Source organism: Diabrotica undecimpunctata, chromosome 7 (genome assembly GCF_040954645.1).
Source record: "Diabrotica undecimpunctata isolate CICGRU chromosome 7, icDiaUnde3, whole genome shotgun sequence".
NCBI lineage: Eukaryota > Metazoa > Arthropoda > Insecta > Coleoptera > Chrysomelidae > Diabrotica > Diabrotica undecimpunctata.
In genome coordinates, this window is record NC_092809.1 from 85,492,548 (window position 1) to 85,520,363 (window position 27,816).

Sequence of the window (27,816 nt, forward strand, 5' to 3'; positions counted from 1 at the left end):
GGAGATACGCAACTAAGGCTCTTTTGACATAACATATATAGGAGCAAAGATATATACCTAAGGTCCTTTTGATGTGTTGATGTATTTGATTTCTACGTCGTAGTATTCTATTGGTTAAATGTTACCATTTGAGGTACTGTACGTTACGATTGGACTAATAGGATCGAAGTAACATAACTAAGGCTCTTTTGCCAGGCTACTCTATTTAATTTTTGTATCTCATTGTATTCTATTAGTTAAATTCTATCATTTGAGGTACGAAACGTCACGATTGGACTAATAGGACCGCAGATACATAACTAAGGCCCTTTTGATAAGCTGATGTATTTTATTTTCCTATCTTATTGTATTCGATTGGTTAAATCCTATTATTTGAGGTACTGTACGTCACGATTGGGCTACTAAAAACGAAGATACGTAACTAAGGCCATTTTGACATGCTACTTTATTTAATTTTTATACCTCATTATATTTTATTTGTTAAATCCTTTCATTTGAGGTACTGCACGTCATGATTGGACTAATAGAACTAAAGATACACAACTAAGGCCCTTTTGACATTGTTCTGTATTTGATTTTTGTATCCCATTGTATTCTCTATGTTAAATCCTATCATTAGAGGTACTATACGTAACGATTGGACTAATAGGACTGAAGATACGTGACTACGGCCCTTTTGACATGTTGCTGTATTTAATTTTTTTATTTCATTGTTTTCAATTCGTTAAATCCTGTCATTTGAGATACTGTACGTCACGATTGGACTTATAGAAACGAAGATATATAATTAAGGCCTTTTTGACATGCTGCTATATTTGATTTTTCAATTTATTGTATTTTATTGGTTAAATCCTATCATTTGAGGGGCTGTACGTCGCGACTGGACCAATTGGAGCGAAGATACAATAGGTAGTTGCAATATATATCATAACCCGTTACTTTTAACCAACCATGATGCCAGAATGATTTGTGGATGAAAAGAATATATATATATATATATATATATATATATATATATATATATATATATATATATATATATACATATATATATATATATATATATATATATATATATATATATATTCTTAAATTTACTATTTCATTGTGGGTAATATTATATTCAACAGCGATGCCAAATTTCTGATGCTAAAATGATTGATAATGAAAGTGGGATATACATTTTCATGTATATAATGGCAGCGAGTAAACGGTAAAACCTTGAACTAAATATATATAATATTTTCACTGTACCATCATTTTAGACTCAAACATTTTCTGGAATAAACTTGTATAACTCAGTAAGGGATAAAAAGAGAAAGCGGATATTTTAAAATATCAACACGGTATCAACACTCTAATCAATGAGATGGTTAAAATTCTTGTAACAAGTACAGGAAAAAAATTATGGTCTTGTAAAGTAGCGTCGATATACAGATGCTACTTTGCAAGACGATGCTAAATTGATGGTAAAAGCATAATGTATCGATGCGAAAATGATAGTATGATGTATATATATATATATATATATATATATATATATATATATATATATATATATATACTTATATAAGAGTAAGAAAAAAGATATATATATATATATATATATATATATATATATATATTCTATATCTGTCAAACATTCCGATACTACTTCAGCCCTAGCCCAACATCATATTCAAACAGGCCACAAAATAGATTTCGAAAAAGCAAAAACCATCGCCCCCATCCGCTCCTTAAAATCGAGAATCATTCGTGAAGCTATCGAAATCGAAAAACGGCCTAACAGCTTGAACACGCGCGATGATGCGAAACGATTGCCGGCAACATGGCGACCCTTGCTTCAGCGACCTCCCGCCCACACCGCTCAGGCCACGTCAGTTCAGACCACGTCAGCGCATACCGTTCCCGCGCATACAGCGAATATAAAAGCAGCCACACAGGGTAAGACCGGTTGTCACTCGACACTGAGGAGTAGGCAGATTGAGACCTCAGTGCCGAGAGACAGTTCTTGCAATACAGAACACGATACTGGTACGTCTCGAGTGAGGGGAGTAGGCAGATTGAGACCCCGAACTCGAACCGAACCGTATCACTCTTGATAAAGATTCATAAGAACTACTTGAATTTGTCAGCGCATGTGTTCTGGCTAAAACAGAACCTCACTTTTAAACTTTCTAACAATCAAAAATTTAGTTATTGCCGACAATTCAAAGAATTACCTCCTTTTAAATGTAGTTACATTGGGTTTTTCGATTAACCTTGGGTAAACCTTTGCGTTTTAAGTTCAAAGCTACCATATATTTCCAACGTTATATTAAAAAAAAACTTTTTTTGCACATAGTAACAAAAAACACCATTATGTTACTAGCAAAGTTTTTTAATATTCTAACTCTACAATTCTAAGTTACGGTAAGATCAATGTTTTTTAATAGATAATATATGGTAGCTAATTATAATTTATTCTCTTTCAGCCCTGAAGAAGCCAAATTAATTCTCTTTGGCGAAAACGTTCGGCGAAACAACTGATACTCATTAGAGTCTTTCTTGCAGATTTCCCCAATATTTAAGAGTTTAATATATATATATATATATATATATATATATATATATATATATATATATATATATATATATATATATATATATATATATATATAGAATTTATCATTAAAATATCAACATACTATCAACAAACTTTCGGTATCCCTATGGGAGCTAAGATTTCTCCTATCATTGCAACTTACGTTATGGATTATGTATTAGACTCAGTCATTCCTTTACTATCCTTTAATATTCCATTTATTAAAAAATATGTTGATGATATCATTTTGGCTATACCCAATGACAAGGTAGATGAACTATTAGACACTTTTAATGGTTATGACCCCTACATCCAGTTCACTATAGAGAGGGAAGATGGTAATTGGTCCGTCCCCTTTCTCGACATAAGGATGATCAGGGAAACCAACAACATCAAAATAGATTGGTATCAAAAACCGACCCATTCTGGTAGATACCTTAACTACAACTCATACCATAATAATTCTACCAAAGTCAACTTAATCAAACAGATGAAAAATAGAGTAACAAAACTATCAGATCCTTCATTTCATACAAAAAACCTACAAATCCTACAGAAACTTTTTATTTCAAACGCTTATCCAACACCATTAGTTAATAAGATTTTGTTTAATACTATCCATGACGAAGATATTTCACCTTCCTTCGCGACTAACAATGCTGATCCTAATGTCTTAAGTGGGAACCCAGTCTCTGATACTCCTATAAACAAATATTTTTCATTACCATATTTCAGAGATATCACTCCGGGGTTAACAAGGATTCTGAAAAGTGTTGAAAATAGCTTTGGCAATAATAATAACAACATTAAACTTAATGTAGCTTGTAGATCAGCCCTAACAATTAATAATCTTTATTCTAAGATAAAAGATAAGACTCCCATAGATAGGCTTAGTAATATTGTCTACAACATTCCATGTCTCTCTTGCAACAATTCCTACATCGGTCAAACATCTCAATTATTGAAATCACGTATTACACTACACAAAAGTGATTCTCGACTTCACCCTGACCGTTGTGCATTAGCCAAACATGTCCATTCCACTGGTCATCTCATGGACTATACTAACACCACAATTCTCCACCGTGAGAACAATAAATCTAAAAGAGAGTTCATTGAAATGTCTTATATTTTCCTTAACGATTTCTCCATTAATTTTAAGAGTGACATCAAGAATCTAAGCGATATATACCACCTGTTACTTATATCAGATACCAAGAACAATACTATATCACAGATTACTAACTTGACTGATATATCCATTAACAACTAACATACCTTTATAATTAATTTTCATTAACAAAAAATATATAACATTCCCTTGCTTTTCTTAGATACGTCTCAATAAGATTCAATAATACATGAACAATATAATATAATTAAATAAAGAAAATCAAAATAATATTTCCCTTTACTGGGATTTATATTCATTCGTTTTTTACCAATGAACCTTAACGACATAAAGATTCATACCAACTAATAATGAAGTTGTCAGCGCTTGCGTTCTGGCTTAAACAGAACCTCACTTTTAACTATCTAAAAATCAAAAATTTAGTTATTGCCGACATTTCAAAGAATTACCTCCTTTTAAATGTAGTTGCATTGGGTTTTTCGATTAACCTTGGGTAAGCCTTTACGTGTCAAGTTCGAAGCTACCATACATTTCAATCCTTATAAAAAACTTTTTTTGCACATAGTAACAAAAAACACCACTATGTTACTAGCAAAGTTTTTTAATATTCTAACTCTACAATTCTAAGTTACGGTAAGATCAATAATGTTTTAATAGATAATATATGGTAGCTAATTATAATTTATTCTCTTTCAGCCCTGAAGAAGCCAAATTAATTCTCTTTGGCGAAAACGTTCGGCGAAACAATTGATACACATTAGAGTATTTCTTGCAGATTTCCCCAATATTTAAGAGTTTACTATTTAACTAATCTGCAAAGATTAAATTTCTTTTCTATATATATATATATATATATATATATATATATATATATATATATATATATATATTGTAACTATAACCAACGAAAATACTCCGACGTCAACAAACTTTTAAATTATTTATTTTTTTAAATAATAATTATCATCCTCATCAATTGCCGAGCAGTGTATTTTAATTATATATTAAATTTTAGATGATTAACGTATATCACTCTCTACTGCCAAAAATTCTTCAAGTGATTAACACAGTGGCAATGGATGACGAAAAGAAAGCTGTTGATATGTTTGAGCTTATCGAGGAATTGATCGAGTATGCTATTAGTGTTGTGGCGCCACATTTGAAATTGATTATTGAAATGTGCCTTCAATTAGCTAGTAATAATTCCATCCCAAAGATAGTTCAAATTAAGGTCGTTGGTATAGTCGGGTGGTTAATTAGATCAAAAGGAAAAGTTAGTATATTTCATATATTTTTATAATTTTTATAAATGCATTTTTTTTTGTGAAGCTAATTATAATAATCTGTTCTGTTTCTTGGCGATATAGGTAGTTCAGAAAAACAAACTCGTCGAGCCAATAATTGATGTTTTAATTTCATTAATGGCTCAACAGCCTGAAGATGAAGGCAACGAAGAATATTTCTTAGGTGACCCAGATCAATTCACATCTATTACGGCTGCCACTCAAACTTTAGATCTGATTGCTCTGCATATTCCGGCAGAAAAGGTTATACCATATATTTTAACTAAAGTGGAACCTGCAATTCAAGGTGAACATTTTTATTCGTTTTCATATTTCGTATTCATATTTCAGTCTTTTCTCCAATGTACCATTGGAGAAAACTTTAAAAATGATAAGAGACAAACTAGAGAGGGATGATACACTCACAACAAAAACCAAACTGAATGTATCAGCTGCCATGGGGCTACTAACACTTTGCACAGATAACACTTATTTTGAACTAGGTAATAATTTCTATAAGCAAAATTTCAAATTAGCAACGGGCTCATCCTTATCTCCATTATTAGCAGATATATTCATGGAGGTTCGAACATAACTTTGTACACAAATAAGACAAGCAACCCAAAGTAGATGATGGTATAGATATTTTCTATTTGGCCCTATAGACCAGAAGCATTAAATTAATTTCTGGTGTATATAAACAATAAAGAAGAATGAATCAAATTCACCATGGAAAAAGAAAACAATAACTCACTTCCTTTTATGGACGTGCTAATCATAACAGAAGACAGGACCAAAGTCTACAGAAAACCAACCAACAACAGATATATAAATTATCACTTCAACCACAACGTAAACATTAAAAAAGGAATTATCAAATTACTATATGATAGAACCCGAAACACCTACTCTAATAACAAGGAATTCCGCAAGATTGAAGAAAGAAAACAACACAACACCACAAGGAATCCAGAAACGCACACAAAAAGTGACTCAAACATGACAATAATACCATATGTAAAGGGCTTATCATAAAAACTGAAGAGGATAGCAAACAAGTACAACATCATAACAACATTCAAAACCACCAACACACTGAGGTTCATCCTGTCCAAAACCAAACACACAAGAAAGATAAAAAACTGCATCTATAAAATATCCTGTGAATGTAATAATTTCTACGGAGAGAAACCGCAAAACCACTAAGTGTCAGGATAAACGAGCATGAAACATACATCAAGAATAGAGACTTCGAGAAATCCCAGATATGCAAACATGCCTGGAATACCGAGAACAGACTACAATGCAAAGATGCATCAATAATCATGAAAGAAACGGACATGAAAAAGAGAAAAGTCAAAGAAGCAGTCCTCATTCTTCTTAAGTAGTCGGCTTTGGTTGCCAATACTAAAAGAAGAAGTCAACAGCAAGAATATACCAACAATAGCGGAGGTCGAATAACATCATCTGCAATCTTACACACAACACATATGCAACACACAATGCACATAAACACGAAATCTATTTTTGCTCAATTTATGTACTCAACCACAACTACGATACAGTGTTTTACACAAGCATTTGACACAAAATACACAAAACAGTCAGATTTTGTTATTCCTAGGGTAAAAAAGTACCTCCCTCAAATTTTGTTCAGCCATTATTTGCTGTTTGCTTACAAGATCAAGGTCTAGCATGTTAATTTTGAAGTGACAAAACCAATAACAAAAACTTTGGTTAGGTATACATTTCCTATAATCTATATTAAAATTTGCTTATTATGTCTGTCTTTCCGTAATTAAACTCCCAGCGCCACCTATCCACAAAGATTACTACTAATTTTAATAAAATATACGTCATATTTCACTGGTTTATTATAAGGAAATATTTATTAAATAAATAAATAAATAATGTTATAAAGAAATAAAGGCTTTGGAAAATTTATTAGATAATAAGTACTGTCTTTACATTACATGATTTAGAGCCTGTATCACTCTTACCTCTTACATAGGTATCATAATAATAATCGAATAATCGATTCAAAAAATTGATCTTCCAAAGTCTATCAAAGAGATGATGGGTGTCGATGTTATATTCACTTGTTTTTTCGAGGATCTGTCGCAGAACAAATATCTGGTCTATTGTTGACTTCTGTCTACAGAAGCCACTTTGGTATTTGCCAACTATTTTTTCAGCGTGTGGTCTAAGTCTTTCATAAATGACATTGGACATTATTTTGTATGCTGCATTCAGCAGCGTGATTCCACGGGAGTTTCCACATTCTAACTGATTTCCTTTTTTATGTAGTGGTACAATAATACCGCTATTCCACTCCGTTGGTAGCTGTTTATTCGACCATATCTTTGTTATCAATTCATGTATTGTTTTTTGTAGTGCGTCTCCTCCTTCCTTTAGTAACTCCGATGCTATTTGATCCGATCCCGGTGCTTTATTGTTCTTTAATTTTTCTACTGCTGCTCTAATCTCGGCTATTGTTGGTGGAGTCTTTTCTCTGTTGTCTGCTTGGTCTAATGGTATGTCAGGGGTCGTCTCTCTCCGATCTCCTTCAAACTTTTCCGTAAAATGTTCTGTCCATCTACTTAGTATCTCTTGCTGTTCTGTCAATATATTACCTTCCTTATCTCTACACATCGTTGTTCTCGGTTTGAAGTCTTTTCTGCTTTTGTTTAGTCTCTGATAAAATTTTCTTGTCTCTGTTGATTTACTTAGTTCTTGTAGTTCTTGAAGTTCTTTGTTCATATATTCTCTCTTTTTTCTTCGGTGAGTTTTCTTTTCTTCTTTGCGTAGTCGTTTATATTCTTCCTCTGCTTGTCGGGTTCTGTGCCCCTGTTGCATCAGTAAATATGCTCTGTTTTTTTTGTCTGTGATGATCTGACATTCTTCGTCAAACCAGTCATTCGTTCTTGTTTTTCTTTCTCTACCTTTTATGCCTAGTACTTCTTTAGCTGTCTCTTTTATGATGTCTCTGCATTCTTCCCGCTCTTTATTTAGGTTTTCATGTGTTATTCTGTTTTCTAGTTTGTTGTTTATCTTTTCTTTATACTCTTTATTTTTGTTTGTTTCTTTGAGTCTTTCTACCTTGTATCGTTCATGTTTAGAGCCTCTTTCCTTTTTGATGTTTGAAATTCTAGCCCTTACCCTACTTTCGACCAGGTAGTGATCAGAATCCGCATTTGCCCCTCTTCTAGTGCGGACGTTTATTATATTCGATTGGTGTCTCGAGTCTACAATAACATGATCTATCATATTTACTGTAAGTCCATCCGGGGATTTCCAGGTACCTTTGTGTATATCTTTGCGAGCGAAGTATTTAAGGGCCATATGTCACCAAATTTCAAGGTTTGAGACAATTATGAACTTCTACATTTGTATGGCGGAAATATTTGATAAATTATTTTTAATTTATGTTTTAATGAAACTTGGAAATATGGGATGATTGTGTTATTATTTTGAATGGAAAATAAGCCACATTTTAACTGAAGAATAATTGGTATTATTTATTTCGTAAGATGAGAGAGTGGTAAACCTGGCTCAAATTGTCGATGTCGGTTCTTTTGTTTATTGCCGATGAGTTCTTAAGGATCTCACACATTTCAATAAAGGAGCGTTTCTGATGGTTATTTTGTTTCGCCAGTATTTTGGTATTTGTGAAGTCAATGTGATGTTTGGTGGAAATGGCGTATTGTGCAAGGGCACAAGAGGGTTTGGAAAGTCTAATGTCACTTTTGTGTGAACTTATACGCCCTAGAAGAGACCGACTGGTATGGCCAATGTAGCAGGAGTTGCATTCTGAACAGGGTATCTGATAGACAACATTAGTGTGCTCTAAGGAGCTTAGAGGAGTTTTAGGTGTTGCTAGGATCAAGTCCTCGGCATAACGCTTTACAAAGGGAACCTGGAAATCTAATCACCACCTGATAAACACCTTATCAGTCTTCAATAGCGTTGATTCTCACCTTCAATTTACATGTGAATTGGAGGTTGATAACATCATACCGTTTTTGGACATTCGAAACATACGCACACATAGTAACACATTGAGCACTACATGGTACAGGAAAGAAATGACTAGCAACCGGTTCTTAAATTACCACTCTACACACCCAATAAGATACTTAACCTATGATAACCTTGTACAAGCTCTTAGCTTTAGAGCACACACTTTGACCCATACGCGGTACAAGAGGGAATCTTTGGATTTACTCAAATCCATTCTCATTGATAACTCTTACCCCATATCCATCATCAACAGATATCTTTTCTCTAAAAGCTATGGTCATTCTATTTCGGAAGCACCTAACGGTGCAATATTAGCCTCCATATCCAATAGCATACAGACGAACAATTCCCTGTTAACCCCAAAACCAGCCACATAATATGCTTCTCTTCCCTATTTCCCACAAATTACGAACAAGCTTACTAAACTATTCAAAAACTTACCCGTCAAACTATCCCTAAAAAATACTAAAACCATTGGAAAGTTATTCTCCAAGTCTAAAACTCCTCTAAGCTCCTTAGAGCAGACTAATGTTGTCTATCAGATATCCTGTTCAGAAAGCAACTCCTGCTACATTGGCCAGACCAGTCGGTCTCTTCTAGGGCGTATAACTTCACACAAAAGTGACATTAGACTTTCCAAACCCTCTTGTGCACTTGCACAACACGCCATTTCCACCAAACATTACATTGACTTCACAAATACCAAAATACTGGCGAAACAAAATAACCATCAGAAACGCTCCTTTATTGAAATGTGTGAGATCCTCAAGAACTCATCGGCAATAAACAAAAGAACCGACATCGACAATTTGAGCCAGGTTTACCGCTCTCTCATCTTACGAAATAAATAATACCATGTAACAATAAGACTACCAAAGAGAATTGAAGTATTATTGTAAAAATAATACCTCAATCAACCATGGGAGCTTATCGTCTATACCTTGCCTAGCTCAGTATCTCAAGGGTGAGTTCGTCTTGTCTTAAACTAGGGATTGAACCTGAGTTCTCAGTTAATAGAAAATAAGACAAATTTTAACCAAACATGTTTATTTAAAAGAATAAAAAACAATAATTAACCCTGCCAAAGCTTAACAGTTAATAAGTGCTACTTATTGCTTCGATGGGCTGCTTGTGTGTTCTAGTTGTTAGGTCCTCCAATTAGAAGTTGTGGCTTCTGGAGAGCTGCAGTCACACGTGGCTGTATGTCCTGACTAAGTTGTAGTGTTAAAATTGAATATGGCCAATCAATTCCATCTGGTTAATAAATCCAAATGACCCCATTAAGTTGTTGATATACCAATAAAGTTTTGATATGCCAATAAAGTTTTGATATGCCAATAAAGTTTTGATATGTCCAATAAACCAAAATATAAAGAACACTTGCATTAGAAACACATCAAAAAGAAAGGTTTAACTTCCTTGCCATCTTACAAAATTACACTTAAACAAATAGCGTATGGCAAGGTTAAAATGAAATATGATTGTTACTACTGAGTTAAATTCTGTTAAAGAGTCCTAATGCATATACCAGAAAAAAAATGTGCTCTCTATAGAAAGTAAGGTTACAAATATTGGAAATGTAGTCAGAATTATAGAATAAATATCAATTTGAAAGTACTTACCCCAAGAGAATTTGTAGACCATAAAAATGAGTCTTATACTAATTTTTGCCTTCTTTTATAAATTTCGAAGACGTCTCTATACATGGATATCACCGAGAGGTGGCCATGGTAGTGTAATGCGTAACCAAATAGATTATATCATGATTAACAATAGATTTCGAAACTCATGTAAATGTACTAAGACATATCCAAGTTCCGACGCAGCCACCGATCACAATTTACTGGCATCTAGAATCAACCTAAAATTAAAGACAATCAAAAAGGCTTCCATTACAAAGAAATACGATAGACAAAAACTAAAAGAAGAAGAATTTAAACATCACTTTGAACAGACAATGAACGAAAAAATTCGAGACAACGTCACACAAGTATACAATGTACCAACAGCCGAAGAAAGATGGGATAACATAAAGAATGGTATCATCGATACAGCAACGCAAAGTGGAACTGTCACCCATTATAAAAAGCAAGCATGGATGACAGATGAAATAATCGAAATGATGGACGAAAGAAGACAGCTTAAAAATAGAAATAACTCAGAGTATAAACGAAAGCATAATCTGATTCGAAGAAAAATCAGGGAAGCCAAAGAGTTATGGATGCAAGCAAAATGTGAGGAACTAGAAGGATTGCAACGAAAACATGACGAATTTAACACACATAAGAAAATAAAAGAAGTTTAAACAGTACACAAAAGAAATACACCCATAACATTAACGAATAATGAAGGTCATGCACTATCCCTAGAAGACGAAGTAATGGAGGAATGGGAAAACTACATTAAAGCATTATTTAAGGATGATCGAGGATCACTGCCTAACTTAAGTGCAAATACAGGACCATCAATCTTAATAGCTGAAGTGGAAAAAGCCATACACCAAGCCAAAAACAACAAAGCCAGTGGACCAGATCAAATATACAGCGAATGGCTAAAATTACTCTCAAATGACAATATAAAAGAACTCACTGTACTTTTCAATCAAATATATGATACCAGTGAAATTCCATCGGACTGGTTAAAATCGATCTTTATTCCTCTACCTAAGAAACCAAACGTTAAGAAATGTAGCGACTGTAGACTCATTAGTTTAATGAGCCATGCCGTTAAAATACTGTTGCATATTCTTCTAAATCGAATTAACAACAAGTACGAAGAAATAATTAGTCAAGAGCAGTTCGGGTTCCGGAGATGCCTTGGAACTAGAGAAGCACTATTTTCTATGCAAACACTCCTTCAACGATGTTGGGAGGTAAGAAAACCCGTATATATGTGCTTCATTGATTTTGAAAAGGCATTTGATCGCGTTCAGCATACCAGACCAATTACCGCCTTGCAGAGTATCCAACTAGATGAAAAAGACATCAAACTTATTGCCAAACTTTACTGGAACCAAACAGCCATTATTAATACCAACAACAGAGAATCAAAGCCAATCAGTATTGAACGAGGCGTAAGACAAGGCTGTATACTATCTCCCACCCTCTTTAACGTGTATTCTGAGAATCTATTTAGGGAAGCTTTAAAAGATCAAAAAGGAATTATCATAGGAGGAGAAATAATTAACAATATACGGTACGCCGACGATACTGTGATTCTAGCTGAAAACATCGACGATCTGCAGGAGCTAATCAATAGAGTTGACATGGAATGCACAAATTGGAGACTGTCGATAAATATCGATAAAACTAAATACATGGTGACCAGTAAAGTGGATATCGACGCAACCCAACTGATATTAAACCAACAACCGCTGCAGAGAGTTCAGAGATTCAAATACCTTGGATGTTGGATTACCCAAAATCTAGATCCATCCTTCGAAATTCGATGTAGAATTGAACAGGCAAGAAACTCATTTCAAAAATTCAAGCCTCTATTATCCAATAACTCATTAAATTTGGAAATCCGTCTGTACTTTTGTATGGTTGTGAAACTTGGACTTTAAACGCCGATATCATGAATAAAATCGAGGCGTTTGAGATGTGGTTGTATCGAAGGATACTAAAAATTCCATGGACTAGCAGAACCAGAAACGAAGAAGTTCTTCGAAGAATGGGACATCAACGAACTCTATTAAATATTATTAAGAGGCGTAAACTAGAATATCTTGGACATATAATCAGAGGACCAAGATATGAGTTCCTTCGGCTAATTCTCAACGATAAAATCGAAGGAAAGAAATGGATAGGACGGAAGAAACTCTCTTGGTTGAGGAATTTGCGGCAGTGGACAGGTTTGACAGAGGACCAATTGCTACACGTAGCGCAAGACCGAGATCAGTATAAAAATATTATAAGCATGGTAGTCGCCGACGTTCCGTAGGGATATGGCACTCTAAGAAGAAGATAAATTTCAAAAAGAGGCAAAAAATAATCCCACCACAGAAAAGTTGTTTTGACAGAAAGTGGGAGACTAAATGAATTTAGCACAGATATCATAGGATGTTGCTATAGATATCATGAAATGTCTAGCTTGCTTGCTAGCTTGTCTGTCAACACGGAATAGAATAGTCTGCCGGGCAAAAAGAGAGAGGGCGAATATTTATTCTACGGGACAGAAAGAGAGAGAAAATAAAGACAGAGGAAAAAAGAAAAAACGGAGGGCGCCAACTATTTTGTAAATAAAAATAGTAAAAATTAAACTGAAGATAAAGAAATTAATAAATTAATAAACAAATTAAAATGAAATAATTATTTAAAATATAAATTAATAGAGATGTGACGTTTATAACGTTACAACCAATTATTCTTCAGTTAAAATATGGCTTATTTTCCATTCAAAATAATAACAGAATCATCCCATATTTCCAAGTTTCATTAAAACATAAATTAAAAATAATTTATCAAATATTTCCGCCATACAAATCCGCCCGTCCAACTAATCATGCAATGACCCCTGTAGAAGTTCATAATTGTCGCAAACCTTGGAATTTGGTGACACATGGCCCTTAAAAAATTTTCGGTATCGCATCACTTTGTTTGCATATTGCAATAAATCAGTGCTTTGTTTGTCTTCAGTGGAGAACCATCTCTAAATGAAGCCAAATGTCCGTTTAAAAATTTTTAAATCTTCGTATCTACGAATATGAACATTATTTTCTGCAGAGTTTGTGTGTTTTTTTGTTAAGTTAGTTTTAAGTAATGAGTTAAGTTTACAGTACATATATAATAACATTGATAATATACTACATATTGAGTTATAAGTTATGAACTATTAAGATCTGTATTTCTTATAAACTCTATGTCATCTGTTACATTTCAGAGAACTGATGAAGCTTTAGAAATATAAAGCGAAACGTCTTCGATAAACTTATGAAGTAGTTGACTTCTTTTTTTATTTGCCAACCTGAATGACCGATTAAACCTCTGAATTCACTAGTTGAATACTTTAGAAATATAAATTGACGGTCGTAGTCTTTACAATGTCTATATATATATATACACATCCCGCTATCATTTTGAGCTCTTTTAACGTTGCTGTAATTTAGCATCACCAAGAAATGCTATCATTTTCTATTTATAAGTCGTGTATGTTCGTTTAGTGCACCTTTGTAGGCTTGGCTCCGTTGTCGGTTTTTCAATAATCCGATTTTTTATATATTAAATTTTTTACATCAAACCGTCATTTTAACCTCGGGAGGTAAAATTACTGTATTTGGTATCATTTTAAAGCCAATAGATGTTGCCAGTGTTAATACTTAAATAATATTTGAAAACATAAAAATATCGATCGGTTTGGGTCAAGTTCAAATGAAGACATTGAAACTACCTGCCGACCGGCTGGGGTCAACCAACTAGTTTTTTTTTATATCAACGTTCAGTTGTTATATTTATTCAATTTAGATATTTTTTCCCAGAGAGTTGTGTAGAGGAATATTTTACATATTTCAATTTCCAAGCTGTTTAATCGAAGCTATCAGTGAATAGTTTAAGATAAATATTAGATTTTTATGGGATTAGGTCAAAAATATTGGTTGTGATTGGGATGAGAATCACATTTTTAATTATTTAATGTTTAACATTTTAATTTCCATTCAGGAAATCGTTCTCAAAAAACGTTTTTTGTACAAAATGTGTATACACATTTTTACATAATTTGTACAATAAGCAAGGTTAAATATTGGAAATCGTATCGTTAAATATTAGTTAATTAAAAATGTAATGTTCATCTCAATATCGACCAATAATTGTGACTTAATCACATAAAAAAATAATATTTGACTTTGACCATGCCATAAGAAAGTAGTTCACGGAACCTCGCTAAATAGTGTAAAAAAATCTTATTCAGAAATTTAAATTCTAAATAGTATGAGGGGTAGCCGACAAAAATTCGTAAAGACGTACAGTTGATTTTGCTTTGTTTTTTTTTTAACAATCTTTTTAAAACAAGGCAAAAAAAAATAATTTTTTGCTTATAAAACGTTTTGTATACATTCTAAAGAAAAATAATTCAAATAAAAGTTGTAGACCATAAAAAGTTTTTTATGTAGAGAAATACCAAATTTAAATATATAAATAATTGAGATAATTCCAAAAAACCGTAAACTCTAAGATATTATGTTTGTAGTAATTTATAAATGTTAATAACTTTGTTTTTTGCCTAACGACAGGTTTAATAGCTACTTGAAATTTGGCAATTGATGAGATATTAAAGTGTGCTAAATATCAAGCAGATCAAAAATTTATTCAATTTGTTTATCACAGAAAGCGAATATTTAAACAACTGTACTTGTCCAAACAGTATGACTCTACAAGTATTTTGTAACTTGCAATCGATTCTTTGCGCTTTCAGTTTTAGGGTATATTAAAAAAACTTTAACATATTATTAAAATTTTTTATTAAAAACCAGTTTGAATAGGGGACTTTTTAGTTTTTAGACCACTTCACGTTTTTTTAGTTTCTTGACAAGTGAGGATTGTCTATTCGGTTATTTTTTAATATGAGCAATTGTCTAGTCAAGTCAACACTATTATATAAGTTACCCATACTTCTCCAGTAGCCATTCAGACGGTTCATCTTAATTGTACACATATGGAACATAAGCCCGAGAAAAGTCTTAAATTCTGTTTGTGTTGTCTCTTTCCAAAACGCAATCCTCGATTTTTCTGAACGACTTTGTGCAAATATTTCGTCAGAGTCAATCAGAGTCAGTTCCACCATTCATTTAATCTACATCGTCCTCGCCAGATGCTTCTAACAATGATTGTAATTTAGCAGTGGTCAATCTACGTTTATGTTCACATCTAGCTTTTTTAGATGTCGAAGGCATATTATTTACATCCATTTTTTTATAAATACTATAACTCACTTTTACGGAGGTAATTAACAATAAAAACGTTCTACTAGAAATTATCAACTTACGACTTCCAATACTATAAGGCCACTTGAGGCACAATACGTTTTTACTCAATAATACTTCCTGTATAAGTAAAATTGTTTTTTAATGTGCTTTATTGAAGCACACTAGACATATTGCAGTTTTGCCATCACATTCTTCAGAGTATTTTTTAACTTTTCTATCCTTTCTACTAGTCATGCTTCTTCTTAAAATTTTGTACCATTGCCTACTGCGGTATTAAATGCGGTATTAAATATTAATTCCACTGCCACTTTCCGGTACCACTTCAGAATTTTGCGTATTGGACTTTGGTAAGAAGCCACTTGATCACTAAAATCAACACTCTTTTTCACTAAGTTATAATCGAGAACAGTTTGTGGATTTAGTAATTGTGTATAATTTTTCTTTTCATTTGATTAAACCAAGATACAACTATTATGTTTAAATGTTGTAAGGATTAAAACTGGTCTTTTGTCGACCCATTTTATCACTTGTAAAATCAATAATGGGGTTAAGTTTAATCGTGAGTAACTGGTTGCAACTTTTTTAATCGAGATTTTGGTTTTACATGTTTTTATAGTAAAACATCTGCACATCTGGTTGTCTTTCACAAATCATTGGAAATATAGTTTACATTCTATATTTAGAAAAATCTTTTACTGCAACTCTTGTTCGACCTAAACTAAATTAATACACAAAACAAATTAATCTATTTTTTTTATAGAAATGCAGATTCCTGTCGGATTTTTATCAGTGCGGCATGAGTCACTGGTGTCTCGTATATCCGGACCTCTTATCGCATTACAAACATAATTCTCAATTAGCAGTGCGGTACAAGATACATTTAGATCGTATAATCTTAAAGCCGTAATAAGACGGTATGTTAAAAATAAATATATCCCTATAAGAATTATCTTGAAAGATGAAAAAAAAAACAATAAAAAAGTGCAATATTAAGTGTTATTTAAAAAATGGTAAGTCATTCAGCGAACAGTTAAAAACAAAACTTTTCAGTGTTCTATTGCTTGATTATTATTATCTGGTATTTTGAAAATGTTGATATTTTTTCCTGGTCTGATCTTCCTCAATTAACGTCATCTTTCTTATTTGGTGGGTTGTGTTCTTCATGTCTCTTTAAGTGTTTTTGTTGCTATCCATACCGAATGATCTTCTTTACACAATGTACTAATGTAGTGTTCAAATGTGGCATGGCATGCATCATGTAGCGCTGATCCTAATTGTTTGATTAGTCGATTATATTTGTGTTCGTCATTAAGATTTCGGCTTCTTGGTCATCTACCTCTTGCTCTTCATTTTTCGACTATTAGTTGTATAATATAATTCAGAGTGTTATTTGTGTTTTCTTGATTTGGAATTGTTAATCCTGTAGCTCCATATGAAATAGTAAAAGATGAAAACGGAAGCATATTCATCCATAAAAAAAGGAAACGCGATAAAGATATCTGAAACAACTGTTTTATGTTATAAGAGATGAAATAGTCCGAAATTACCAAAACAGGTGAACAGGGCACTATAAAGAGGAAGTAGAATTAGCTATGAAACAGCTTGAATGGGGGAAAGAAGTAAGCTTAGACCAAATTCCAGCAGGAATTATTCAACTGAGGAAAAAAATTAAATTGATAACAATATTCACTCCATTTACAGAAAAGGCGGTGACCCGCAAACATTTTAAGAACTTCTTTAATAGCCTCCAGTCAACAATTTCCTAATCATGTTTAAAAAACGTACGGAATGCACTGTATATACTAACCCAAGTCGTCAACATACTTGTTGTTGCAGTTATGTATTACGATCAACTTAAAGGTTATGTACGGTTATGGATGTATAGGTACACAGGCATGCACCAGTGCGGGAGAAAAAAGATTTGTAATACCGTTACATTATGTCACATTTTAACGTTGAATATTTTATGGTCCTCTTTGGGTTATAAAACGAATGATCGACTTTTTCTCGCACAGATCCCGCCTATGTAACTTTACAAAGCGAGTCGTTTGGTGGGTATTAAAGAACCGTCTATGGCCATCATATAATTTTACGCTATTTCACGTTCTACGACGCATTCCACGTTTGACACACTGTCTTGTTTAGTTTTCTGTCATTCTATTTGTTAAATCCTATCTCATTCTCGTCACAGCGTCAAGGAGCAGTAAATGTGTGCAGTGAACGGGAGGCATATATCTAACAGTGAACGTTGGAGATTTTTCGAGTTTATCGTATCTTCTTCTTTGAGTGCCTCTCCTATCGGAGATTGGATATCATTAGGGCGATTCTAATTTTATTTACTGCTGTTTTGAATAATTCGTTAGTGCTACAGCTAAACCACTCTCTTAAATTTCTCATCCAGGATATTCTTCTACCGCCTGGATTTCTGCGTCCTTGGATTTTTCCTTGCATTATATTTTGTAGGAATGTGTACTTTTGTCCTCTCATTAGGTGGCCAAAGTTTTCAAGTTTTCTCTTTTTTATATTCAGTATAACTTCTGGATCGTTATTTCTGTGGAAAGAAGCCATAACTTGATATATCGAGTTTCGCTAAGTTTACAGGAGAGCTATTTTAAGATAAAATGTATCTGGTAAATCTAAATATTAACGTACAATTTATAACTAATAATTTTCCTAAAGCTTAAATACCAATTATTGAAAGAGTTAAGTATGTAAGTGAATTTTTGTTAAATATCAAAGTTATTAAAGGTTGTTGAACATAACAAGTTTTGCCATCTTCTACTTGACCATGTTTTTGTAATCGGAAAATCAATAATACTACTAAAAAATAGAAAGTTTTTGTACAAATACTTACAATTTAAGTTTTGATAACTGTTTACCTACTAGGGAAAGAAGTCAACATCTCATGAAATTAATATAACTTTAATAAACAAAAAAAAGTTGTACAAAAAGTGAACTAGGAGTTTGCTTGTTCTTCAGTCTCGGAGTCGTCTTGCGTATTATTTAGCTCATCGAATTCTGGAGCCGTTAGCGTTGTCGGCAGCTTTTTATAAAAATTATGAAACTCCTTATCTATTAACGTTAACAACGATAAGAGGTCCTTCTTTTTTAAAGGATTTACTCCAATGGTACTGGCATAGGAGTTCGAAACTTCAATGTTTTTTGCACAGATCTTTCGGCCTTTTCTGTTGCGAATTAGATTAAGGGTTCGAAATGGAGAAAATGGATTCAGATCATATTTGAAACGAATGACTCCAAATTCTTTAGTGTATCTCAACCACTCGATTTATTTATTAACACATTTATCTTTAGCCACTCGACTGGCTTTTTTTCAGTATCTTGATTACGATGTACCAAAACGTTATTCTTAACTAAAACAGATAAAAATCTTTTGAAATCGGTCAAGTCCATCTCAATCACATTGAGAATCATAATCCTAAATTTATCTACATCAGCATTCAAAGATCCTGAAGAACCAAGTCTTTTTTTTGCTCGTTCAATGCGGGCATGATCACTGTCGCATTCAAGGCGAGTATGCCCTCGTAGGAGAAACTTTTGATCAATAACCTTAAGATGATCATTTTTGGCTAGAGCATACATAAACATAACTGCCATGTTAATGTTTCTATTCTCGCCGCCACACGTATCTGAGTACGTAATTACTTGTTCTACACTTGTGGGTAACTGAAGCAACTTTTTTAAAATACAAGAGGCAATCTGATCCTCTCCTTCCTTGACTCACTCCACATACAACAGTCTGACGATTCTTTCTCTTGTGAACAATCACGGATGGTTAAGTTGTACATAGTTAATAGCCTTTTGTAATAAACGATATTGGTTGTAAGATATGGCACAGGTAAAATTTGTTGCAAGTCAAAAACCAAAACTCTTTGGTAATCAGTGTTTTTTGCATTCTTTTTGTCTTCGCGTTTACGGTCATAACCTTCCTGTGCCTCTAGAACGTGAACATTATGGTTTTCATCGATTACTTCACGGTCAGCTTTATTAGTAGCATGTCTTTTAAATACATTAAATTCATCGCAAGTTTTGCACGTGTCGATGAATGGCTCTTTGAACTTATAGCCCTTTGTTTTAAAAATGTTTCTAAATGTGTCATAGCCAACCGACTTTTCGTACTCATTTTCTACTCGCCATTGTAAGTACTCTTTGTACATTATTTTGATACTTAAGTGACTAGGCAAAAATATTTTTTCTGATGAGTTATCTCGCCTAGCATAATGGCTTTCGAGTCTAGGGTATTTGCCTATAAACTGGTAAATACAATTCATCTCTTCATCACTTGTTTTATTAGGAGGTGCTTGCTTACCCCTCATGTCAGCATCAACCACACCATAGGAAGAGGCCCTTTTCTTTTCTATCAATATGTCCACTTTTCCTCTGGTTACCCCATATGCACTCATAAACATTAATTTACAAACATTATGTTTTATATTTTCAACAATAATATTATACTCAACAGTCACAAGACGGTCGCGAGTAAGAGCACTCTTACCTCTTCCTTTTGCATTATACTTTGTATCCAAAATTTTCATTCTTTCACACATTTGCAACCAACTATGGGAAGAGATAAATACTGCAGCAGTTTTTTTAGAACCATTGAAGCTATTTAATATGAGACGATCTTTTATGGAATATATTGACAAATGAATCAAAGAAAATGGTGGACATATCGAACACTTACTTTGACAAAAAGTTATGTTATTTAGTTTAACTATTTCTTAATTTGTTTTGTAAAAAAACTGTTTTGATTATGAGTTTAATTGAACATACAACATAAAATGTTTGATGTAAAATCCTATTATTCTGTTTTTTGTCAAATCCTATTATTAATTATCCTGCTGATATATTTATTTTATTTAATATTTCGTTAAGTATCAACTTTAGTTAAAGGTGTTTTATACCAAAATTTAGATTTATTAATGTTTTTGTCTATTTTTCCCTCATTGTCTGGAGTAATTGCCTTAAATCAGAATTATGCAGCTGATTTGTAAAATGCGATTATCTCGAAAACTGTTGAGTTTTGAAGTTATTAACAGGTATACCTTTTTTTTGTTAAAATAATGTATCTTTATTAACATGTATTTTTTGTCACAAATACAGGTAACTCAAAGAGCAAAAAAGTTAAGTGCAAATTTATGCCACATATGTGGAATATGTGGCACCCTCCATCAGTTACATCAAAGTGTGCATTAAATTATAATTTCTTATATTTAAAAGTACCCAATTCTAAATTTTTATGCATAAACGTTTACAAACATGAAAGTTATAGCGAAAAATAAAATTTTAAATTTGCACTTTAACACCCTGTATCTTTCTTAATATCAACATTTTATTAAAGCAATTTTGCTTAAATCGTAATATTTTAAAGTGTAGAATCTACTGTTTCTTTTTGTCCAATTACTTAAGGACCACCCTGTATATATATATATATATATATATATATATATATATATATATATATATATATATATATATATATATTAATGTGATATTAAAAGTCAGAGATGCGCAAAGCAATTAATTAGCTAATTAATTAATTAATTAAACTTATTTAAATGATGCAATTATGATTTTATCACACTATTTAATTCTCTTATCTCAGGGTTATATTCGTGCTTCAATATCTCTGCTTTACATATGATAGGTAAGGTCTAATGGAATACCGGAATAATAAACATATATGATACAAAATTATATATTGAAATAAAATTCACACTCAAATATCTTAAACAAAAAATATCTCATACAATGATCATCAAAATTTTGTTCTACGTACGTGAACCTTCAAAAATTAATGTTATATACTATATAAATTAAAATTTCAAATCAAAATTGTTGTTCTATATCTCCTGATAAATATTTCTATCTTTTCTGAAGCAATTAAAAAAAAACTTTGTTGATAAAGAAAGACTGACGAATGGTAAAAAAAACTATCTCTCTGAAGATGAGTTGTCCAAATCCTTGTTCCTTGTAGCCTACACTATATATTGCGAGCCTCTCCCCTCGATAAACTGAATCTCTCGTTCCGGCCTGAACAGTGACTCTTGGAATGTATAAGTAGAAAAGTATGACTTACAATATTTTACTGGATTAGCTTCAGGATACACTTAGTCCACGAAAACTCACAAACATTCACTTCTAATGGTTACTATCACTTGGGAACCGCCAAAGAACAAAGACTGTTCGCCTTGCACCCTTGGAAAACCACTGATTATCTTTTTTCCCTCTAAAATCTAGCTAAACTCTCCTTCCTACATAAATCTCCCACTTTTTCCACTCTTTGCCAATCAAAGTGCGTCATACGTATTCCCATCTACCATGTAGATAACAAACAACAATTTTACCTACAATTATAAATTTCCTAAAAACTATTAACATGCTAATCGGTTCTACAAATTCTTAAAAACTAACGGAGAATTATACATTTTAAATATTTCGATTCCATTGTCTTATCACCGTATCGGTGTACAAGTCTATTTGGAAAATCCACTTTCATTATTCCATTATTTCACTTAAGCTACCTCACGTCACTCGAATATATATTTTACACAAAGAAAATAATTTATGCATATCTTAAAATTTGTTTACTACAGGTAATCCAAAGATAATGGACTTTTATTTCTTCGGAATATCTTTTATAGTTTATCAGTTGAAATATATTAAGAGCAAACCAATATTATTTTCAATTTTACATAGCATAACAACTCCCCGCCATTTGATTTGCCGAAAACTCTTTGTTAATTTTTTTAATGACATAAGTTTTCCAGGATCAAATTATTTCACTATGTTATTAAAATCTACTCATGATACTGATATATGTTGTGAATGTTAAAAATACCCCGTATATTGCCTGTCTCTATGTGCGCTAATCCATAACTATTTACCCCATTTTCCGTATTGACCCTATATGGACCTTCAAATACCGGCATCAATTTAGCACAAATACCATTTTGTAAATTCGACACCCTCAATGCCCTCACTAAGACTTTATCTCCTTTCTGGAATGTGATCGGCCTTCTTCTTCGGGTCCTCTCTTGCCTTTGGAGATATTTCTCTCCACTTCGTCTCAATCTTCTTTGAACCATCTCGATCACTTCTTCGTATTGTCTGGGGGCGGTGTCTTTCCACGGTCTTGTAGGCATTGTTCCTTTCATTATATATAAAGGCGTCTCTTTGGTAACCGTATTTGGTGCACAGTTCAAATACGTCTCGATCTCACACTTTTCTGTCCCAATGTCGATGATGTTCTTCAGCAGCAATTCGTAGAAATGTTGTGACTTCTTGTATAAAACGCTCCGAAGGGTTGCTCTGTGGATGGCGGATGCTTATAAATTTTGTATTTATGCCTCTCTCTCTCTCTTAACTCCCCTTTAAAGCGTTCGTTCCTAAAGTATGTCGCGTTGTCCAATAAAATGTTGTCTGGTCTTCCCACTGTTTCTATAAAATCGTCTATCTTTCGAAGTATTTCAATTCCTTTCGTGGTTCGACATGCATACAATTTAACATATTTTGAGAAAAGATCCACCATAACTAGTATGTGTTTCTTCCTCTGTGTTGTTGGTATCAAGTCACTCAACATATCAATGGCGACAATATCCAGTTTCCAGGTTCGACATGCGTACAATTTAACATATTTTGAGAAAAGATCCACCATAACTAGTATGTGTTTATTCCTCTGTGTTGTTGGTATCAAGTCGCTCAACATATCAATGGCGACAATATCCAGTTTCTTCCGCGCTACGACGTTTTTTGGGACGTTTTCATTTTTGAAGTTCCTACTTCCACTTTCCACTTCTAACATGTCACACAATTTCGAGTCACCTCTTTGGCTATTGTATAGTCCTGTCGACAAATGTAGTTCTCCCTGAACATAAGCCACACCTTCCTGCTTCCAATATGTCCGTTGTCACAGTGTAACTTTAAAAAAAACTTCTTTTGCCATCTTCTCCGTGATAACATATAGTTCTTTACCATCGACCCTCTTAAAATATAAGTTATCTTCTTGTTCAACCCTTTGCTTTTCTCTTTCATCCAATTCTTCCTGATTTTCCCTGATCTGAGCCAAAGAAAATAAGCCTGCTTCTTCTCTCATTATGTTCATGCCGACGTGGAGAGTTTTGTGATCCTCTTTGCGGAATTGTTCATCTCTCGTCAACGCATCTGCCAAGATATTGTCAGTTCCTTTGATATATTTAAATTCAAAATCATACTCTTGAAGTAAAAGAATGCCCCTATGAATTCCATTATTTACCAGCCTATTTTTCATTATGTGTACCAACGCTGCATGGTCTGTTTCAATGGTGAATTTTGCTCCAAGTAGGTAAAAACGTAATTTATTTACACAAAATAATACACTGGCAAACTCTAATTCAGTAACGCTGTATTTTCTCTCATACGTTTTGGTTACACGGGAGACAAAACAGATTGGCACCTCTATATCGTCTTGGATCTGTGATAACACCCCTGCGAATTTTTTTATGGAAGCATCGGTCCTGAGAATGAAAGGTTGATCATATCTTGGATGGTGTACTCTTACAGCTGTGGAAAACGCTCCTTTTAAATTTTTGAAAGCCATTTCTTGTTCAGTTCCCCATTTCCACCTGACATTTTTCTTAAGTAATGCTATTAACGGTATTTCTTTTGTGCTGATGTCTGGTATCAGCTTTTTGAAATAGTTTACCATTCCTAAAAACCCCCGCAAAGTTTTTAAATTGGTTGGCCTAGGGTAGTTATTTATGACTTCGATTCTATCTTCTGCAAGACTAATCCCTTTTGTGTCTAATTTGAACCCTAAATACAGCATTTCTTTTTGGAAAAACTGACACTTTTGAATATTTAATTTTAATCCCGCTTGATCAAGTTCTTCGAGAACAGTATGAATATGTCGTAGATGGCTTGTTAAATCTGGTGAGAAAATTAATAAATCATCTATGTAATGTACAACAAATTCTCCATGCCTATTTAGGATTGTGTGTAATGCGCGAACCAAAGCAGCGCATGCACTCTGTAGTCCAAATGGTACCACCCTAAATCGGTACACCACTCCGTCGATAGAAAAAGCGGTATAATTTCGACACTTTTCTGCCAAAGGTATTAACCAAAAACTGTGTTTCAAGTCGATTTTGGAGAAAATGTGTGATCCTGTGATTCGTCCAAATATGGCTTCGATGTTCAAAGGCGCTTCATATTGAGCGATTGTGTGCGAATTAATGTTTCTTGCATCTAAACATAATCGCAAATCACCATTTGATTTTTTTACGCTTACTATCGGGTTGATATATGGAGAGTCACATCTTTCAATCACCTTGTCTTTGATCATATTTTCAATTTCCTGTCCGACGCTTTGCCTGTATTTATACGGGATTGGATATGTTTTCGATTTAAAATTTTCCAAGTTTTTAACTTTAAGGGAATGTTCATAATTTTTAGCCACTCGGCTTTCTTCATTAATAAGATCTCCATAATTTTCTAAAATCTTCTCTATTTCCTTTTCCATGTTTTCTCCACATTTTATTTTTCTTTCATCCTCATTTTGTTCACATGTGTTCACTGTCCATATTATTTCTTCACAGAATTCTTAATTCTCGTCCATAATTGCCATTTCTTCTCTGTCCTCATCCTTTATTTCTTCTTCTGTTTTTTCTTTATCTTCAATTTCCATTTGGTATTCCGAGCACCACGTTTCTACTCCTTTCATTTCTCTTATGATAACTTCCTTTTCTTCCGGCTTCCTTTCTGTTTTATCGTCGGTTGCCAACAATTCTTCTGTACCTTCTATTTCCTGTTTTTCTCTTGTCTCCACCTTGTTTTCCTGCTTTCTTTTCGAACTCTTCTTCTTTTTCTTCCTTCTCTTTTTCTCTTCTGATTGATTTTTTTCTTGTACTTTCGGTTTATCCTCTACAGTCATATTGATTTCTTTATGTTTTTCCTGTTCATTTATCCTTTCAAATTTTTTTTTCTATCTGTTTCCTTCTCTTCTTCTGTGTTGTCTGGTTCTGCTCTGATTTCCAGTTTATTTTCCGAAAAATTAATGGTAATATGTTTTTCACTTAATTCATCAATTCCCGCTATCATATCATGATTTTAATCTTCGATCACCACACATTGCATAATATAGAATTGGTCTCCCACTCTGATCCGTACTCCCAAACCTTCGTTTACTGTCGTCAATTTTTTATTCTTTGCACCCACTAAAGCAACCCTAGGAATCTTATACACAAATCTGTCCAAATTTAATTCTTTTACTAGTTTTTTATTGATTAAAGATCCAGAATCAATCAAAATTTTAATCGTTTTATGTTTTATAGGCATTTTTTATGTTTTTAGGCATCTAAAAATATTAGATTGGAATTAGAATTTTGTCGTTCGTTTCCCGCCAACTGTATAAACTCTCTCGGGTGACAAAATATACCGGAGAGTTTTTTACTTTTGTTTAGTGGATGCTTTATTGAAAATCCTGTCTGGATTCATTGCATACCTCTTCTTCCTCGTTTTCTACTCCTACATGATTCATCTCCCTTCTATTTGGTCGTTGGAAACTCTGATTATTTCTACCGTCCCTTTGTTCGTTCGTATTCCTATTCGGAGGATTTTGTGCAGCTCTGTTCCTGTTGTGATTTTCATATGTTCTATTTTGTGTGTCATTCCTATTATTATAATTTTGTTGTCTAGTGTAATTGTGGTATTTTCTTGGCCTATATTCATTTGTTGATCGGGGATGTCGGTTTCTCTGGTCATAATTTGATTGAAACCTTCTTTCCGGTCCATTGTATTGGTCATGTTGTCTTCTGTTTCTCATTTCTCTTCTTTTCGCTTCTTTTAATTGAAGGAATTGGCACAAACTATCAATATCTTGATAGTTTCTCAAAATCACGTGATCCTCCAACGTTTCTTCGAAATGTCTGCTTATCATTTCTACCAGTTATTCGGTAGAGTATTTGTAATCTAGATATTTTGAATTGTTATATATCTGCAAAGCATATCTTTCTTCAGATATTCCCATTTTCTCGTGATATTTTCCATTCTGTAACTCTTGGTTGATTTCCCTTTGTTTATTTTTCCCCCAGAAATAATTGAGAAATTTATTTTCGAAATCTGTACAATTTTCAAACTCATCTTCTTTGCTTTCATACCATAACGCTGCTTCTTCTTTCAGATGGTTTCTAATTGTTTCTTTGCAATCGTCTAAATATCTTACATGTTGCAATTTAGTTTTCAAATTTTTAACAAACGGTACTGGGTGTGTTTTTCTAATATCCCCGCCAAATTGTATTTTCGCCTCGCTTGTTCCATGGACGATAACTTCTTTTCTCTCTGCTCCTCTTAGTTCAATTTCTGCAATATGTTTTTCATTTTGCTTTAATCTCCTTTCTACTTCTTTCCTGTCTTCTTGTAGCGCCATTTCAAATTTTTCTTCTAACTGATCTAATTCCTTTTTCTGGCCAATCTTGATTTAGTTCATCTTATTTTCTACTTTCTTTTCTTGTTCTCCCATTTTATTTTTAATTTCATTAATCTCTTCTATTTGTTGTATCAGTTCTTTCTTTATCCCCTCAACACATCCTTTAAATCAATAAATCAAATTTTTATCCACTGGAAAAATTGTCAAATGACTTTCAAATTCAAATTCCCTCAATTTTATTTTTTTTATCTCTGGATCACCTGTACTTATTCCGCATCTCTTTTCCTACCATCATACGTAAAGCTGCGATATTTTCAAGCCCCACGTTGGGCGCCAGTTAATGTGATATTAAAAGTCAGAGGTGCGCCAAGCAATTAATTAGCTAATTAATTAATTAATTAAACTTATTTAAATGATGCAATTATGATTTTATCACACTATTTAATTCTCTTA

General features: G+C 33.1%; 1 protein-coding gene across 6 annotated transcripts in view; it reads left to right on the top strand.

Moving 5' to 3' along the window:
• Window positions 1–27,816, top strand: part of LOC140445546 (importin-4-like) — a 550,550-nt gene that overhangs the window by 173,325 nt on the left and 349,409 nt on the right. For all 6 annotated transcript variants that reach the window (XM_072537643.1, XM_072537647.1, XM_072537644.1 and 3 more), the window contains 2 exons: window positions 4,732–4,989; window positions 5,084–5,306. In XM_072537643.1, coding sequence (XP_072393744.1) covers window positions 4,732–4,989; window positions 5,084–5,306 — 481 coding nt within the window. The remainder of the gene's footprint in view (window positions 1–4,731; window positions 4,990–5,083; window positions 5,307–27,816) is intronic.